Source organism: Bombus fervidus, chromosome 1 (genome assembly GCF_041682495.2).
Source record: "Bombus fervidus isolate BK054 chromosome 1, iyBomFerv1, whole genome shotgun sequence".
Taxonomy (NCBI): Eukaryota; Metazoa; Arthropoda; class Insecta; order Hymenoptera; family Apidae; genus Bombus; species Bombus fervidus.
The window spans coordinates 19,084,955-19,103,775 of NC_091517.1; the positions used below are offsets into that span (position 1 = coordinate 19,084,955).

The window sequence follows — 18,821 nt, forward strand, 5'->3', positions numbered from 1 at the left end:
AGTAGGATGGTCGACGGAAATTCTCCCCCGAAACAAACGTAGCAAACTCAAACGATTCGTCTGCATATGTATACAGTAGTATGCATGTACATACATATGTAACACGTACTATATGGTGGGGTTTCTAAAGACACTGTTCGTTTGCACTCTCCCGTTTCCTACGCTCTCTGTCTGGTGAAAAGAGCATAACAGTTTACAAGTGGCAGCCAGCACTTAACCATGCCACGGAGCGGGACAAGAAACTAGCACCGCGTGCGTGATAGCCGATCGCGAATTAAAGTGGAACGCTCAGCGTTTAATCTTGTTCTATTGCGAGACGTTTTGTAGAAAACTCTACGCATTCGTGTCCGCTGTTGTCATTCTCACCGTTACAGTTTCAATTGTAACATCTATTCAATTGTATAGTTACAGTTGCTCTTATTCTTTCGTAATTGTCATTTTGCTCACTTTTAATAGTTTCTAGTGATATATAATATTGTGCCTTAAGAGGGCGGATTGAACATTCGGAAGTGTAAAAGAGTTCGACATGGAATTGCTGCTCGATGTTGTAATCGTCGTTTGATTGTGCAGTCGTGAAGGTTATTGTGATTTGTGAATGAAAGAGAAGGTGTGAAGTGAAAAGATGCGATCGATAGAAGTGTAAAGTGATTTAGTGTGGAATTGTCCCTTATCGTTTCTGTTGAATCATAATCTTCTTGGGTTTTGATTAATTGCCATATCGTAAATGTTTCAAGTAAGCACGGTCCAGGACGAGATATGACTGTTTAAAAAACAAAGTGATCTTTCTTATTCATAACATTTTTGCGTATTTAAAATAAAGTATCGTGTTATGTTTTTTAGTAAAATATTTTATTTTTGACATACATATATTTGTCAAATTACTATAAATATGAATAGAGTGATACGCAACATTCTTCTAGGTTGCAAATCGTGATTGATTCTAGACTGGATTTAAATTTAATTCTGCAATTGGAAGTAAATCCTGCTAATATTGAATTTTCTTAAAAACAATCGATTTATCGAATCAGCTAGTTTACCAACCATGAGTTTTTCTCCTAAAACATAACATCTTACAGTTAGTATCTGTAGCTGCGTGTAAGTCATAAAATTTTATTTATCTTTAACTTTTTCAAACAGTACTTCCAAGACATACATAATCAAAATGACTGAACAATTTTATGAAATAGCATAATAAGTCAACAACTTTAAAATCAAGCGAAGTAGAGAAATAAATTCATACAAAGTATAAAATGATCTTTATAAAGTAATCTGCGGATGAGCTCTAATAGGTTGGTGGACGTTGCTAGAAATTGGAGATATTTCATTTGGAATCAATTTTCCACGGAGCAGAACGGTGAAAGTCTGGAGCGTGAATGCGCGTAATTGGTCTCTTATATTCTATGTTTGGCATTCTGGCGAGCATTTCGTATAATTTCTCACGAATTCTTAGATAACAAAATTTCTGCCGGTCAGAAATGGGCTTACCTTCAAGTAAACGTCAGTCTCTCTTGCGAATCGCGTTCTGTATGGAAGACTTTAGTAAACTGTTGAGGATTTGAATATTGTTTGAGCAATTATTTAAGTATTGATTATTATTCGATTGATATTTTGAAGAATTATACGAGTTTTAATTCATTATGGATATCGTAAATATTCTAAATATCTTTCAGAATTGTTCGAACATTTTTAAATATCAGTCGAGTACTTTACAACCCATTTCTACCATTGTATTCTATCCTAACCTAAAAAAAAAAGTACTAAAATTTGAGACAATTTTTACAATCATCGTTTTACCGTTCTGTTCCATCAAACATCTAACCTTAACCTAAAAAGGAAGACAACCAAGAATTCCCCGCATGATTTGAATTACCGTTTCCTTCATACAGAAACATAAATCATATCACGGAAACGTGCAAAGGTGACATTTATTGTCAATGCCTGTCCCCCATCACTGAAAAAAAAGTAAAGAACACGCAAAAAGAAAAAGAAGGAAAAAGAAAGAAAGGAAGACGTTCTCACGCGATAAACGTCGAAGCTCCCGCTTTCGTGATACTGTTACGTGGTGCCCGGGGGGTAAAGAAGCAACGAAAGGAAAGTGATACGGGAGCCGTGTTCTATTCGCCGACATTGCGGTCCGCGGAGGAAGTGCACGCGTTTCACCTGCTGATCCCGTCGCCGCAGACCATAGTGTTTTCAGTCGCGTGCCGGAACGAGGACAGGTCAAAAACCACGTAAAGCCACGCTGATAGTTCTTAGTGATTCGCTGTTACTCAAACGCGATTTACTTCATTAATAGATTGTGGATGATTAGACAAATTCATATTCCCATAATTACGCAATTTAGTGACAATTTCCCAATTGCGTTCTTAATTTCTAAACTGCAATTGCGATTTTTGTTTGTGATTTTCTGAATGGATTATGGAGGATTTTGTAATTTGAAGTTGCCCGTGATATCTGTGAGCAGAGGTGACTTAAATTGCATTATAAAATAATCTGTAGTTGATTGCAAAATTTATTGGAGTACTCTTTTGACTTGTATCAAGAAATATTGCATTATCGTAAGTCAATTCAAATTATTTAAACAAGGTACATATGTGCATCGCTATAATAAAGTTAGAATCTGTGAAGTTCATTAATATAAAATCATTTATTCAAGATCGTTCATTAATTTAATATAAAATCGATGGAAATTTGTGGATCTAAAAAAATCAGTGAACTCTTTGAATGATATAACATCACAAAAACGTCTCTCCCAGTTCACATCTGCAAAAAATTATCTAATTCCTCCCACTCACTGTACTCAAAGAACCCAAGAAATCCACACCGCTGTATTCTCAATTTTCCCCATGAATCAGCGTCTGTTACCAACAAATTACTCAGCAAATTCTCGCTCCCTCCGCATCGAGGAAAGCATTTCATCATCCTGATAATCAGAATCATTCGCCGAATAACCAACAAAAAGCAGCCAGTCAGCGGACATCCTCTCAGATACCGACCACTTGACCACTGTATACTTAGAATATCCCGTTTCCGGTTACAAACCATTCCCTTCATACATCTGTCCGACTTAATTTTTCCCCCATCACACAACCAAACCAAGGAACTCGACGACGAAATGCATTTACGTGAAAGCATCGGATGACATGCCATTGACGGAACGAAGATCATGCAAGAAAAAGGATTGCAAATGCGTGATATGCCGTGAACTGACCAACTACAGGATGCCTGGTAACCTAGAGGCTCCACCTCGTCGCGAGGGCGTCAACTTCATCCTGCGTCGCGCCCTGCCTTTTACTAGTAAATCACCGTCTAAAGAATGGTTAAATATAGATAATAATATACCCAATTCTGGTAATCCTAAAGATGGTTCCACGATAGAAGAAATTAATCACAGGGAAGAAATGGAGGGTACGATGATACCGGTAACCGGCTGTAACATTAAAAAGAGTGACAAGGATGTAGCTCATAAGACTGTGATCTATTTCGGTGACACGAATCAGAGACCAAATCACAGGTTCAACGGTAAAGAATCTTCAGCTCAATTAACGAACAAAAGCGAGTTAAAAATAATGGAGTCGAAGAAGGAAGAGCAAGTTGCTGATGGTCTAGAGGATGAAAGGTGTGGTGGAAAGGGGCAAAACGAGAGGCAACGGTCCACGGTGAGTCTGGTAGAGGAAGAGGACGTCAAGGTCACGCACGAAATCGTGGTGAACGTCAGCCCTAGTAGGGAGGACGTGCTGAAGATCGAGGAGGACGAAAGCCAGGTCGAGGATTATTGGTCCTTGCCGGGGGACAACACCGGGTTCAAGGCAGACTGGAGCTTCGTTCAACAGTGGCGCCTGAGGGGGTAAATCAAGCGAGCATTGCGTTTACCATGACGATGAAAAATGAGCATGTTACCCGTGAGGCCCGCATATGGAATTCGCGTAACCGCTTGGCGGTTCGGTCTTCGTGGTATTTAACGGTTTTTGCGGAAACTTATAAGTGGTTGCGGGAAATGGATTGTGAGGTTTGATGGACGACGCATGGTCGGTGCTTCGCTTATGGTCCGTTGAATGAAATGAAGTTATGATGAGAAAGTTTGAATTATCCGGCCAGTTTGAGTTTTTTATGAGAAGCTTCGGCAGATTTTTATGTTAGTTTTAGATAAATTCCAAGTTTGCATAAGTTTCCATCGGTATTTGAATTTTCAGATTTTAGAAAGGCAATTATTACTCGAACTTCCTTTCATCTCGTCCATTTGCAATGGTCTTTTACCTTTGGAAATTTATAAACAGCTAAAGAGATTCACTAACGTGATACGAAATTAACTAACAATAAGAAACGCAGAAAATTGAAAATATTTCAGACTGCGACCTGGTAGATCAGTTAAAATCTTTTCTTTTTAAATGGTAGTTAATTAAAAACGTATAATTGAGGCATTCATAGGTGGAACAGATGCTTTGTATGTAGAAATTGATTGCTGAGGTAGAACTAGGTATAACAGAGCGTAGAGATCGGTATAATAAAACATTTTTACAACAGGTATAAAAAACACAATTTAGCAGTATTAACAATTTTAATTGCATTGCTATGTACAAATAAATTATTTGTATAAAATAAATTAATCGATATACGCATGTGCCATATATATAGATATAGATAAAAAATGTCCGTAATAACTGCAATGATCTTTTAAATAGAAATCATTATTCATTAATCATTTATCACGTTTTTTTAACCTATTTTGATCGAATACCCGGCTCTAAAAGAACAAATTATTCTTACCGGGCATAATTGGGTAAGCCCCTGTGAATGAAACGTTTATCAGCTGCAGCGCTCCTCCTCGCGACTATCTGTAATTGCATTAAGGGCGCGTTTCCACTGGTCCGCACGAAACACACGCATGCGAAACAGTTCAAGTAAAAAGCAGGTGCCATGATTCGGAGGCTTGCACGTACCACGAATATTAATTTATATCGAGTGAGTCACGCGATTTAAACATACGGAAATCACAGGAAAAGGCACGATAAGTATATTTTTATTAGTCGTTTTTATTGTAATATCACTTTATAAGACTAAAAATAGCTGAAATATTATTTATTGAACTACGTTCGCTATATTATTTGCAAATTCGTTCCGAAGATGAAATGTTTGTTTTGTAACTTCAATGGTGGGATGGTGACGTAATTCGAAGATTAAATAAGTATAATTTCCATCGGCTTTTTCCTGTTAGGAGGGTAGACTAGTTTGCTTGATGATGAGCATTAGACGGGAAGAAAAGGGATATTATATCCAAACGTGAAAGCTTACTGTCATTATATAATACAAGTTTTGCTTTTCCTTGGTTTTGTTATCATTAGTTGTATACGAGTTCTATTGAAGATTGTGTTACCGATTTAAAGAAACAGAGGGTTTGTTTATATCATTCGTTAATGGTATTAAGTACAATTTTAATTTCAGAGGAAATGGTAAATAAAAGTGTGAAACTTGTTTCACCAGAGCATTACTCTTCTAGGTCAGTTAGTATCTGTGAAATTAGTACACTGTGTAGCTAACATTTACTTTTATATTTAATATAGTATACACAAATGGTATAAAAAGGTTAGAATACTGCATACCTAAGTTACTTTGAAATCTGCACAAATTTCACAATAAAACTTAACAATCAATCCTCGTACCTTGCACCATTAACCCTTTATATACATTGATTTACTAGTAGAAACCAACCGATGTCGATTTGTCTCCTCTCCCCTGCATCACAGCTACATCAACATTAATCAACCGGCAATGTATATAATTTCCTAGAAAATTTCCATTAATCAAGCCACTTTTACTTAATGTTAATCCATTAAATCTTTATCCATCTGGCTCTTGAACTAAAGGTTGGAATTTACCCTTTTTCAACGATTTCGAACTCAACGTCAAAATACACACCTGTACGTACGATGGAAACGCGACCTAATGGGAAACACGCAAGCTCGTCGCTTACGCAGAAACCGGCTCGTACGATTAATTACAGGCCCGGGAGGATCGCCAAGAAGACGACCGCAGATTTTTGGAACACGATACTTTTCTCTGGATTCGGAACAAATCGAATTTATTTCCGAGTCGGGTCGTTTGCTCATCGAGAAAGAATTTGAAACGCGTGGACACCCTACACGACCAACAATCACGAGAAACAAAGAGGTCACAATCGAGAGATACACGAAACACATGTGGACCATGATCTACCTTTCCCAAAACTTATCGAGCACGTGAATCTCTTGTTACTTTCGTACGGCTACAAATATTGTTAATTTGTACGTTTGAACCGCGTTCATGTGTTCATTCGTGATTCGTTCGCGTGCAATCCTAGGTTATATAATATTAGAGCAATACCGAGCGTAAAAAAATCAACAAATATGTAAGAAACAACAGCTCATGACTTTTATCGACCGCTTTTATCGATCGAGCGCTACACGAACTAATTTCCGTGAATAGAGAGCGCTTTTAATAAATTGATGAGATAGATGGGGTTAACCATTAGGCTCTGTAAATAATTATGTATCATGCAATTTACGAATGAAAGTATTATATATCATTGTATATACATATTATATATATAAATATTCAGTTAATCCTAATATAGAACAAAAACAACAAACCTCAAATAATCAAAAGCGTACGATAAGCGATAAATATCATTCATCACGATATCACATCAGAATACATAAATTATTACATATATTTCGATGCAGAGATCTTTCATAATATTTTATTATATTTATCTCTCCAATCTCTGATGAAGACATTGAATACTTTTGTTGCTCCATAGATTCTGTGTTCATTCGAGAACGTGATTTCTTTCAAAGCTAAATCTTCCTAACGGAATACGCGGTAACCAAGTATTTTTTCAACGTAGTGGAAAAGAAAGATCGAACTGGCACGGGCTTCGCTGGATTATAATTATTTGGCGGGCAATTAACGAGAAACTTGCCTAACAGGATATCGAATAACGTGGCCCCTCCCCCCCCCCCTGTATATGCTCTACACGCGCGGCTAATGTGTAGTAATAGTAGACTTTATAGAACAGTAATTTATTTGATTATATCAATGTAGATAATCATATAATTTAAAATTTTTTGTTTAATTAGTTAAATTATTTAATTATGAATTCTTTTAGGAGGGAATATCCACTTCTTCGAAAATATAGTATGAATTAATTTACGTATAAATTGCGGATGTTTATGCATTTATGGAAAATTTTCAAAATTTAAATGTGCTAAACTTATTTCAAAAATTTGAAATGATCTAAAAATTTTTTATAGACCGGCCGGTGGCAGTGGACGAGAATTGTATTGTCCTCCATACTCGAAGGACTTCACGGAAAGTTCTCCGAAAAACGGTGTTCATAATATGGTTCACATGGTGGCGGAAAGGGACACGGACAGCGTTGCTCCAACGCCAACGCCTCAACATCCCCATCACTCTCAACACTACCATCTTAGTTTACATGAAATTCGCGCGCTTCAGGTATTTTAATGCTCTTTTTGCAATCTGAATACCTTTTAATCTATCCACAAAATTAGTGTTGTGATATTGATATGAACGTAGTATTCGACTTTCCATTCTCATTCTCAAGAACAATCGTTATACAATTCTAAAAATACTAATACTCCAACAATCTACTCCTTATTCCTTATATTCTTTCTTCACCATTCATCCATCATCTCACGATATATTATCATGATGTTGAAGAGCAAATGCTATAAAATATGAACATCTTTTGTAGAGGCGACCAGAATGTACCGGTAATAGTTCATCAGATGAAAATCGATCGTCAGGACATGCAAGCATGTCGGACACAGGTGGCCACACGAGTAGCAGTTCACCACCGCATCGTCATCATAGGGCACACAGTCCACAGCAGCTGAACTCTGTGCCAGAAGACGATCGTTTATCGGCCTCGGTTACTCAGAGAAATGGCAGGAATAGATCTGGACAGAATCGTAACAGACACAGAGCTACACCCGCTAAGGTGTGCTTTTTGCAATAACATAGAAATCCATTGTTGATAAAAATCATTACCTTAAATTTCTTTTTTCAATAACTATATTGTAGTTACAGGTCCCATGGTCAGGTTCTGGCTTAGAAGATATCAAACTAGCAATTCAGCAGCTTACTATGCGTTCCCATAAATCGTCTTCCACCTACTCCTCCTTGAGCGGATCCGAGAGTTCAGAACCAGCTGTAAGGAGACTGATGAGGCACTCTAGCTTAGAAACCATAAATACCAACGTAACCAGTGCTGACGAGTTCGTCTGGGTAGACTCTCATAATCGGCTGGTAGAGTTACAGCAATTACCATGGACGCACCACGACGTCCTTCGCGTGTTGCAAAATGGTCGCACTAGAGAACACATGGAGCAAGTCTCTATGGAAACGATACCGCGTCTCTCTTACCTGCTGCAACGGGCGCTGGTTAGAATTGGTCGAGAAACTCAGAGACTGGCTAAACCTGTTGGTCTATGCAGTAAACACGAGGTATACAGCGCATTCAAAATCGTGCTTTGTCCGGCCTTGGCAGATTCTTGTACCAAGGTACGTGAAATAAAACACGTGATTCGTTGATGTGATAATTGAAGATGAGTAAATTGCTAATTTAATATTCTAGGCATAAATTACTTATCTAAATACCCTTTACTATCTTATTCATTATTCAATGTTAATAGTAATAAAACATTATGTTACATTGATATTAGCAAAGGCTAAACCTGAGCTGATTAAAATAAATTCGTCATTGTATCCCTCGTGATTCATAAAGGTATAAATTCAACTTTACACCGTAAGCGTTTGATCCGCGTGAATTTAGAAAATGACGGGTGTCTCCCTGTTTGCATAGGAAATAACTATAACCGAAGTTCATAAACTCTGTAATAGCCATACACTAATTTTTATATATGTTTGTTCTATACACGCTTGCTTTAACTAGGAATTACTTATAAGGTAATAATATAGTAATGTAAAAACAGATAACACAATAAAGATAGGAAATATTATAATAACATAATGGGCTCATAAAATAGACTCATATCACAAAACACTTATTCTAATAGCTAAGTTTGTTTATATTGAATGTATTATATATAAACAGCAATATTTGAATAATATTTAAATAATCAATCGAGAAAGTACGACCATAAAACTGGACAACTTTTTGCCCCAGTAATAGACGAGTATTATATTTTGGCGATCTTGAATAACAGACAGATTTCAGGCAAATTATTACTACGTTAGTACAGACATTCATCTACTTATTCTCTTTTTATAGGCGTGCTTGCGTGCTGCAGCGATGTTCGCCGTATCTGGCGATCAGTTAAAGCAATCGAAAGCATCTCGATCCGGGCTACAACTACCAGTGGGAAGATTTCTTCGTTGGATGTCTGATGTACGACTAGGAAGAATGATACACGAGTATGCAGCCATATATTTGACCGCTGGAATCGAAAATCTGTTGGAAGAAATACTACTACAATGTATACCGACTGATCCCCATACAACATTGACTGCAACCATGTTGGAACATGCTATTGCAAACAGTGGAGATTTATGGGGTCTTCTGCAACCGTACGCGCATCTAAATGCTGGTCGAACGGCATCAGGTAAAATTATTTTCTTAGGAACTAAGCCAGGTAGACAATAATTATTTACGCGAAAAGTATTCCTTTATTTCCCAATGTGCTAATTATTATTATTTTAAAATTCATTATTTCCCGCTTTAACCATATTATGACCCCATATACTACTTAATTACTATAGTTAATTACGGTTACTAATGTAATTCTTTTCCTTTTTTACTGTTAACCGATATATTCCAGAACGTATTAAAAAATTCATCAGACAATAAATATTCCTAGTAAGTTTTGAATGTTTTTATATAAATTATTAGCGTTTTAACGTATTAAGATGTATTATAAATGAAATAAATCGATCATTTAATCCATTTTCTTATCTTAGGAGAATCTCACATATTCCATAATCTTAAGAGAATCTCATAATGTTTGCAGGTGCACTTGCCATGCCACGTTGGGCTAGTATCAGTTCTCTAAATTCTTCCTCATCATCTCGCAGCGGAAGAGATGCAGCGGGATCAGCGTTAGAACCGTCGCTATTAACCACCTGCGTAGGATCAATGTCAGAATTGGTAGATTTAATATCGAAAGTAGCTCAAGCAGGACGTTCACCTATACCTTTAACAACCAAGGCATTAAATGCTCTCTTTTATTATATGAGGTGTTCGCAGGTTTGTCCATTTGATCCTAATCTTTGCTCTCCTTTTCTATTGTCTGAACGTAATGTAATGAAACAATATTTATACAGTTGGAACACGGTGAACGAGGTTCCGGGATACAAGAACTCGCATACGAACGAGCGTACGTCGTACTTCCGCCACTGGTCGAATGGCTAAGAGTTGCGACCGCTCATGCAGAACATAGGCACGGTCTAGTTGTGGATCAAGATGACATTAATCAAGCTGCCAGATTGCTATTGCCCGGAGTAGATTGTCCTGTTAGACCGATATGGTAATACATACTAGAATTTACAGAGTGATAAAAGTACCTTGGATACCCTATAAGGCAAGGTCCCAAAATGTAATGTTGGCTTTTTAATAAGGTTTTGTAATAAACTTCGTTCACAGCTTCGAGGAAGTTTCAGTCTGCTCGAAGCGCATTGACGATTCTGAATACGTCCGGCTTTTAACTATGGATATGGCCTTCAAGATGCTAACAAGCGGTCGTGCAGATTTAATAGCTCAAGCCATGCCTCTTTTACCGTCGACAAAGATCAACACTGTGAATGATAATGGCTTCACTGCTTTAATGATAGCGTGTATAAACAGTGATGAAACCGCTGTTCTAGCATTGTTAGACGCTGGCGCTGATTTAAACATTGAAAGTCCACCTCCACCCACTGGACAATCAGCGAACACACCTTCCAAGACTCCAGCAGCTCTAAATGTATCAAATGCTAGAAGTCCAATGACGTCATCTGCTGTAATGACTCCAGGAAAGACTGTGCAGTCTTCAAATTCGTCTTCCAGTTCACCTAGCGCCTCTAGTAACGTTTCTAATAGTACATTCTGTAATCAGTCTGGATTCAATGCAGAAACGCAACATTGGACTGCTTTAACCTACACGGCGTTGTTAGGACATTGTAATATTGCTAGAATATTGTTGGAGAGGGGTGCAGCTGTTGAAGGCGGAGCTAAATTGAGCGAAGATAAATCTACGGTTACACCATTGCAAGCGGCTACGGCATCTGGCAATTATGAGATGGTTGCACTTCTTTTGGCTCATGGAGCTCAGCCGTTTTTATCTACTTTGATAAAAGATTCGTTTTCGTACTCTGGTTCTGCTCAGCGGGGCTGTTATAGGCAAGTAAAATATTTATTTTAATTTTCCTGATGACAGATCTAATATAGTTCATTATTGTCCAAAGAAGTAATAAATTATAATTGCTTTGTATTCTTATCTTACAGTGCAATATCAGTAGCAACAGCTCATGGTCAAAGGAGTTGTCTTCATCAACTGTTGTCTCACCCATTAAACTTCTCTGCCAAACGAGGAGAAAAAGAAGTATTGTCATTAGAAGAAATTTTGGCAGAAGGTAGTGCCGGTACTAGTCCTCAACAACAAACTGTAGATGGAAGAGGAAATAGAAGAGAAGGCAAAGAGCCAGTCTTTAATAAAGTTCAAACTAAAGCTTTACAAGAAGCAATGTACCATAGTGCTGAAAGCAACCACTTAGGTAAAACATATTTGGAAGAAATCATCTTAAAAAAGTATACTTATATATTTTTTGTATAAACATATGAATTTTTTCACAGATATCACGATGGAACTTCGTGGATTAAAAGTGGGTTGGACGTTACATTGCTGGATGCATAGTCTTGCAACAGCTCACGAAATAAGATTAGATTCGGTAATAGATCAATTACTTCAAGATTTTCTTCAAGTTTGCCCAGATGACTATTCGACACAATTCGTACAAGAATGTCTCCCATTGTTGTTTAACATTTTTAGATATAGTAAAGTAAGTCATATTTCAACTTGATTAAAGTTGAGTCGAATAAGGACATTTCTTATATCTTTCGGCTTGTATTTTTTTTATAGAAAGAAGGAACGACACTTCTCCTCGCGGATATTTTCTGTACGTGCTTTGGATGGGAACCAATAAAACCTATTCGAGATACAACACTTTCTAGTGGATCCAGAATAGATCCTAAGTTTGTAAATAATCCAGAATTAAGCGATGTACAATTCAGAGTGGAGGGCAGAGTCTTCTATGGCCATAAAATCGTTTTGGTCACATCGTCACCGAGATTTAGAAATATGTTAAGTTCAAAACTGTGCGAGGGAAATCCTCCTATTGTACAAATTAACGATATTCGATACCACATTTTCCAGGTATATAATACTCCAAAAGAGCTAAAAAGCCTTAGCTTTTTACTTAAGATTTAAACCATATTTTAATATTCAGATGGTTATGGAATTTCTATACCACGGTGGTTGTGCTACGTTAGAAGTTAATCAAAGTGATGTTCTGGAGTTAATGGCAGCCGCAAACTTTTTCCAGTTGGATGGATTACTTAGGTATTGCGAGGCACAATGTTCTTCTATGGTTGATCTCGACAATATCGTCTCTATGTATATTCACGCAAAGGTATCTTGTTTAGATTCTGTTAGATATAATGTTATATACCACAAACTTTTTGTTAAAGAGAAAATATGAAATAAATGATTTGTCGTTTAACAATTTCCAGGTTTACAACGCCACGCAACTTTTAGAATATTGTCAAGGTTTTTTACTACAAAATATGGTCGCTTTATTAACTTACGATGACTCAGTTAAACGTTTATTGTTCGCTAAGAAACTGCCTAATCACGATGTTCTCGCAGGCCTTCTTCTCACTTTACAAGCAAGAATAAAAGCTAGACGATCTCAGCAACAAAATAAGATAAAAGCTTAGAAATACGTTAAACATCATGCACGGTATTTATATTAGCATCGTCATTATCATTTTGCTTTCGCTATCGTCACTTGTAGTGATAAACATATCCACGTATGTTTAAATGACATCATTTATGAAAAAAGACCCGTAAGCGAACTAAGACTGAGTTTTTCATGATTTATTTTTAACTTTTTTCTATCGGTTATTCAAATATAAATTATCAGCAATACTTATTGATTTAATATTAATATCTTAGCATTTCGTTCAAGATACTAATGAACCATAAAACTTACGTTTCTGTTATGCATTTGTTTTATTCTTGTATAGTATTTCTAGTTTAAGTATTTTTTGTAAACTACGTGCTATAAATGTACATTAGATACTATTCGAACTATATAAATTACTGTTATAAATGAATCCCATGCGTACATACTATAATTAAAGTATTAATTTTTTTTAAATTAATTTGTTCATCACAAATTTTTAAATCATGTAAATATAAAAATAATTATAATAGAGTATAGACGGTGGTATATGCTGTAAGCTTTTAGTGACAGCAAGCTATTAATATATATAACAAATGAACATATGTATTTTGTATATAAAACAGGCTGGACAGTTTAAACGCGATAAAGAAATAATAGAGCGGAATATTCAAATGTTATCTCATGTATTGATAATACAACATAATTTGTACATCTCGGTTGCAATAAATTATAAATATTGTGATAATGAAAACATTAAATGATAATTGTTTCACTTCTTGGAGCCTAACAAAACTTTTTATATTTTTCATCACAATCTTGTTTACATAAACTTTATAATTTGTATCACAACGACACTTGCAGCAACTCATAAAAAAATGTAAAACATAAAAAAATGTTGCTCTCTTTTCATGCTATCTGTATTTCAACTGAAGCTAGTATTTTTTAATAAAATGTTACAAAGAACGCCGTACATTTCACAAAGAAAAAGAACAAAACACAATTTACAATTAATACAATGAAACATCGTAGAGTTCATTATTGTAACAAAATTGTTGTCATCTGTACATACGTCAACAACATAACAATGTTAGTATCATATATAATGCAATTTATTTTGAATGTTAGTGGTTAGTTGTATATACAATATTCAAGTTATAATCTTAATGATAATGTAATCACTGGACTGTTAAATTCTGGAATGCCTAATAATCATATAAGAGACAAATTGATTTATAGAAAATGGCTGTCTCAATCTTACGATAATCTGTACTGTATTCCTTTTTTAATGTTGTAACCTTCAGCAAAAATACGCGTAATTCATAATAAACAATATTATAATTCTATTAAAGAATGATTATAAAAAATTATAGTATATTCACAATTTATACAATTGAATTATGCTTAGATTAAGAACATGATGTTTTTATCACTTTTATATCTCCTTAAAAGTTCTCACTTACATAAATTATCATGTAGTTAATAAAAACTACATAGTGATACACATAGTCTCTTGTAAAAATGTAAGCTTGAAAACAGTTTTGAAAAAGTCATCAGTAGGCATTCCCTATATTATGTGACATAAATCGTAAACTGCGATAAGTATTTTTTAATATTTTTTTAGTACCTGTGTTTGTATATAAAATAGTAAAATGTTTCAAACACATGAAAAATATAAATTATTGTTTTTTTCTCAGTACATTACATATTTTATATTGTAAAGCTGTTTAAAGTGATTGATCTGTAAAAGTAAAGAAGCTGCGTGCGCATACACACAAATACATGTATTCGTATTAATTTATACATAACTTTAAACATAGATGAAAAGATGAAAAGCGATAAGTAACAGTATTCATGACATAATCATATAATCAAAATTTCATTTTCAGTTTGTGCAAATTTATATTTCCAAAATAAAGAATGGAGACAACATGTTATATGATATTACTTTTATAACAAGCACATAATTAATTATTCAATGATACGAAACGAATTTATTGTTCCAAAATGATAACATGTAAATGACAAGCTAGTAAAAGAATATCTATTTTACAAAACATAATTTCCGCTTATCACTTCTCATTACATTCAATTGATTAATAAAGTTGAGCAGAATCTATCAGAATGGTTCATTTATCTGAACGGTAAAATATATGCAATAGAAAGTTACATTTTTAAATAAAAACCAGGGTACAGAATAGTAATTACATATTTATAGCGCACAATTATAAAAAATGTTAAAACAAGATATAGTTCATTTAACAAATGCTATCTATACAAATCTTCCAACATTGATCAATGTAGTGCCACGTTGTTTATTTCACATATCTCTAGGATAAACCCATATCTCTTTTTAATCACTTTATGCTTTCATTTGTGACCTTCTAATATCAATATAATAAAACGTTAAATAACACATTTTTTAAAGATTTATCATAATAAATAAATTAATGAATAATTTTAGTACTTATATTAGGTAATTGTTTAATTATGATAAGTATATATCAAAATGTTATATATAGTCAATCAGTAGAGTACATAGTTTTAATATGAATGTTTAACAAACAGTATCTATTGCCATAAAATTTGAAGCTATAATATAACATTAACATTCTGCTTCGATGCTGGTTGTATTTATAATGCTGTATAATTTATTGAGAAAATAATATATAATACAATTAATAACAAAATGACTTATCAAAGTTTATGTCAGACAATAGCTTGCAGATACAACAAAAATTAGTTACTTTGCAATATTTAAAAGTTTGTTTCTGCTACTATTAAAATCCTTTTATAAAAAATGACGCGGATATTTAATATCTTTGTTATGCTTTGCTTCAATCTGAGTTATTAAATTCAAATTGCCTTAAAATGGAAAATAAAAAACAAGTTACGCGGTAAGAACATTATAATATGTTTTACAAGCTGGAAAGTAAACAAGGATAATACGTTTGAATTATATTAATTAATTTACAAATGAATATAAAATAAGTCTATCCTCTCCCCATATTGCATATCCAATATATAAACTGGCAATTTATATTTTTCCACGATATTAGTACTACGATCAATAAGATAGATTGAGACAACCTTTTTCATTTGTTCGCAGTATCTACGATGATTAGGAGCGCTAACTTAATTTAGTGACTAGAATAATAATTAATATAACGACAACTATGATCGCGAGTAATAGTAGGACAAAAACTTTCCGTCGATATTTACTTAGGTAATTACTTCCCTTAACTAATTCTTGTGCTCCCTGTTCAACATTCGCGTGGACATCTTCTATTTGATTCTCTATCGTGTCTACAATAATAAGCATTTATAAAAGTATGCAAAAACGGGATATTTTTATAAAATTTTGACAGAATAGCTCACTGATTGAATCTCCTTGCTGATGCACCAATGCTACCAGTTCGCGTATTATTTGGTTTACATCCAAAATATCACCTTCAATTCGTTTTATCCTGTCTTCTCTCTCTAACAGTATGTCCTGTTGGAACTCAAGATTCCTAAGAACACCAGGAAAGAGAAGTACTTGTAGATTACTTTTTTATCATTTTATGTATGATCAATAACGTAATTTTACAGACTTGTATTATGTATTAGGATATCGATTAAAATAAACTTACCATACACTCAAGTGCATTTTATAACTTTTCTATATGAATAATACACACTGTAATTATTTAATCTTTTCGATAAAATTTTTAATTCAAGCTATTTCAATATTCATACTATAAAATCTATGAATTAAGCACATATTACAAAAATCATGAAAAAGACCTATTTGAATATTTATTTTTTTAATAAGATTAGTATAATGTGAGCCATTTCTCATCCAATTGCTTGTATGTAGACTGTGAGAAATAATTAAGCTCTTTTCACTATGAATATGTGCAGGTATAGTTATGTATATCTATCAAAATGAGCATATAGTTTATTTCAAACCTTTGTGTCACTTTGTGTTCATCTTCGTGAGCTTGAAGTAAACGTTGTTGTTCTTCTTCCTCGGGATCCATAGGATTTTCTATACTAGTTGTAAGCAAAATATGTCTCTTCATTTTTTCAGCAATTGACTACAAATTCCATAACAAAGAAATTATAAGTACATGATAACATTATAATTAACTAGGACACAATTAATAAAATATATTTTACCTTCTGCATATCTGAGTATCTTTGCAATGCATCTTTGAAATCAGTGGTAAGTTTCTCAATTTGCAACTTCTGTTGTTTATCACCTCGCCTCATTAGCACTGTCAGTCTTGCAATGTCTTTGCTGGTTTGGGTTACTACTTGATTTGTGCTTAACTGTGTGACATGCCTTGTTACAAAATAAATACATAGAATGTAAATATAAATATTAATTGAAATGTAAAATGTTAATGGGACATTAAAAATTATCATATATCTCCAAATTATTTGGTCTTTATTTCAAAATTATTATAATTACTTACACCTTATCTCTTAGACCCTGATTATCTTTATTGGTTCCAACATTTTTATATGCACGTTCAAGCGTTTTCCAACTTGTATTTATTGTATATATGTTAGTAGTAATATTTTCACTGAGACTATAGAGTTCAGTAGGACTAAATCCTACATCAGGTACATCTGTCCGTTGATCCGTGGACCCATATGTTTGAGAACAGTGAGCCATTCTAAAAATAAATATAAGTTTCATTAAAATTTCTTTACTTCTAAAAGATTCAGAAACCTGCAAAATTTAAAAATAAAAAATAAATACATTTAAAATTTTGGCGAATAATTCTTTTACGCGTAACCTTATGTTTATATATATAAACACACAATGAAATCATGAAACCTATATGACACATCCATGAATAACACTGATAAATTATCACATATATGAATCACTATTAAAACTTTAAGGACATGTAAACATTATAACAGAATTTTTATGTATTCCAATGTATTTAAATTAACGTTATCTTTTATTTGTTTATAATTATATATAATTTCTATTCTCCTAGATTAAATATATTTAATCTTACTTTCCATAATACTGTTAAATGTATGTACTTATTACATGTATTTCAAGTATCTTTCAATACCCATACAAAACACATAATGTTCAAACTTTTAAATTTTCTGTCAGTGGTAATATTGTTAGTAAACGTAAAATTTATTGAACCCTAGGAAATACAATATAAATATGTATCAGATGAATGTTTTGAAGCTGTCATAAAAATGATATTTTAGTTAGAATAATATAGTATAATATTATATGATACACATATTATATAGTAAATCAAAATTTTAATCAGCATGTATTAAAATTCTATTCTATTTCTATTCGTCATTATGCAGCTGAATAGCATTCGGATCTTTAATGATATACGGCAAATACGTACACGAAAGAATAAAATTAATACAAGACAAAAATGCATAAATGAATATGTGACAAATATATAAAACAAACCTGACTTATTTTATCACAAATGTTCTTAATATCTAAATATAAATTGCTTTATTAATTCACATTTAAAAATCAAGAGAACTATCTTTATGTACTGAATCTTAGAAACTGACAGTTGCCTAAATGATCTAATCCACCGCCTATGTGACAATAGCCTCTTTGTATACGAAACTGCGATTCAGACAGATTTCCACATTATCGGCGTTTCATATTTTTTAAGTCCAGACTCGGTATCTGTAAATAATCCATTTAATTATCGACTAATAAAAATAGATCTATTCTCTCATAATAAATTATTAATAATATAATGTACGTCTTGCGAATTTCGAATTAGTTTGTAATATAAAAGGAATTTAATATAGTCTACTGTGTCTATAACACCGTCAGTACTACTAGATTCAAAACACCACTTGGTAAACAC

General features: G+C 33.7%; 2 protein-coding genes across 7 annotated transcripts in view; one reads left to right on the forward strand and one right to left on the reverse strand.

Moving 5' to 3' along the window:
• Positions 1-14,922, forward strand: part of LOC139988927 (ankyrin repeat and BTB/POZ domain-containing protein 2) — a 34,330-nt gene extending 19,408 nt beyond the window's left edge. For 3 of the 5 annotated variants that reach the window (XM_072006755.1, XM_072006769.1, XM_072006763.1), the window contains exons 3-14: positions 7,290-7,494; positions 7,754-7,999; positions 8,083-8,562; positions 9,293-9,623; positions 10,029-10,264; positions 10,342-10,544; positions 10,661-11,395; positions 11,501-11,769; positions 11,849-12,054; positions 12,135-12,428; positions 12,502-12,684; positions 12,785-14,922. In XM_072006755.1, coding sequence (XP_071862856.1) covers positions 7,290-7,494; positions 7,754-7,999; positions 8,083-8,562; positions 9,293-9,623; positions 10,029-10,264; positions 10,342-10,544; positions 10,661-11,395; positions 11,501-11,769; positions 11,849-12,054; positions 12,135-12,428; positions 12,502-12,684; positions 12,785-12,991 — 3,595 coding nt within the window. In that variant the 3' untranslated portion in view covers positions 12,992-14,922. Of the gene's footprint in view, positions 1-2,672; positions 3,848-7,289; positions 7,495-7,753; positions 8,000-8,082; positions 8,563-9,292; positions 9,624-10,028; positions 10,265-10,341; positions 10,545-10,660; positions 11,396-11,500; positions 11,770-11,848; positions 12,055-12,134; positions 12,429-12,501; positions 12,685-12,784 lie in introns of those variants that run through there. The other 2 variants (XM_072006740.1, XM_072006746.1) reach the window with 2 other exon arrangements.
• Positions 14,048-18,682, reverse strand: Syx13 (syntaxin 13). Of its 2 annotated transcripts, none has more exons than XM_072006939.1 (6): positions 18,404-18,682; positions 17,418-17,677; positions 17,119-17,284; positions 16,909-17,036; positions 16,336-16,469; positions 14,048-16,263 (listed from the first exon to the last, which is right to left on the reverse strand). In XM_072006939.1, the coding sequence occupies exons 2-6, from the start codon at positions 17,642-17,644 to the stop codon at positions 16,088-16,090; spliced, it is 831 nt and encodes a 276-aa protein (XP_071863040.1). In that variant the 5' UTR covers positions 17,645-17,677; positions 18,404-18,682; the 3' UTR covers positions 14,048-16,087. The 2 variants fall into 2 exon arrangements, with proteins under 2 accessions (XP_071863040.1, XP_071863048.1); XM_072006947.1 differs by having other exon boundaries at positions 17,418-17,621; positions 18,404-18,674.
• Positions 18,683-18,821: the final 139 nt, after the last annotated feature.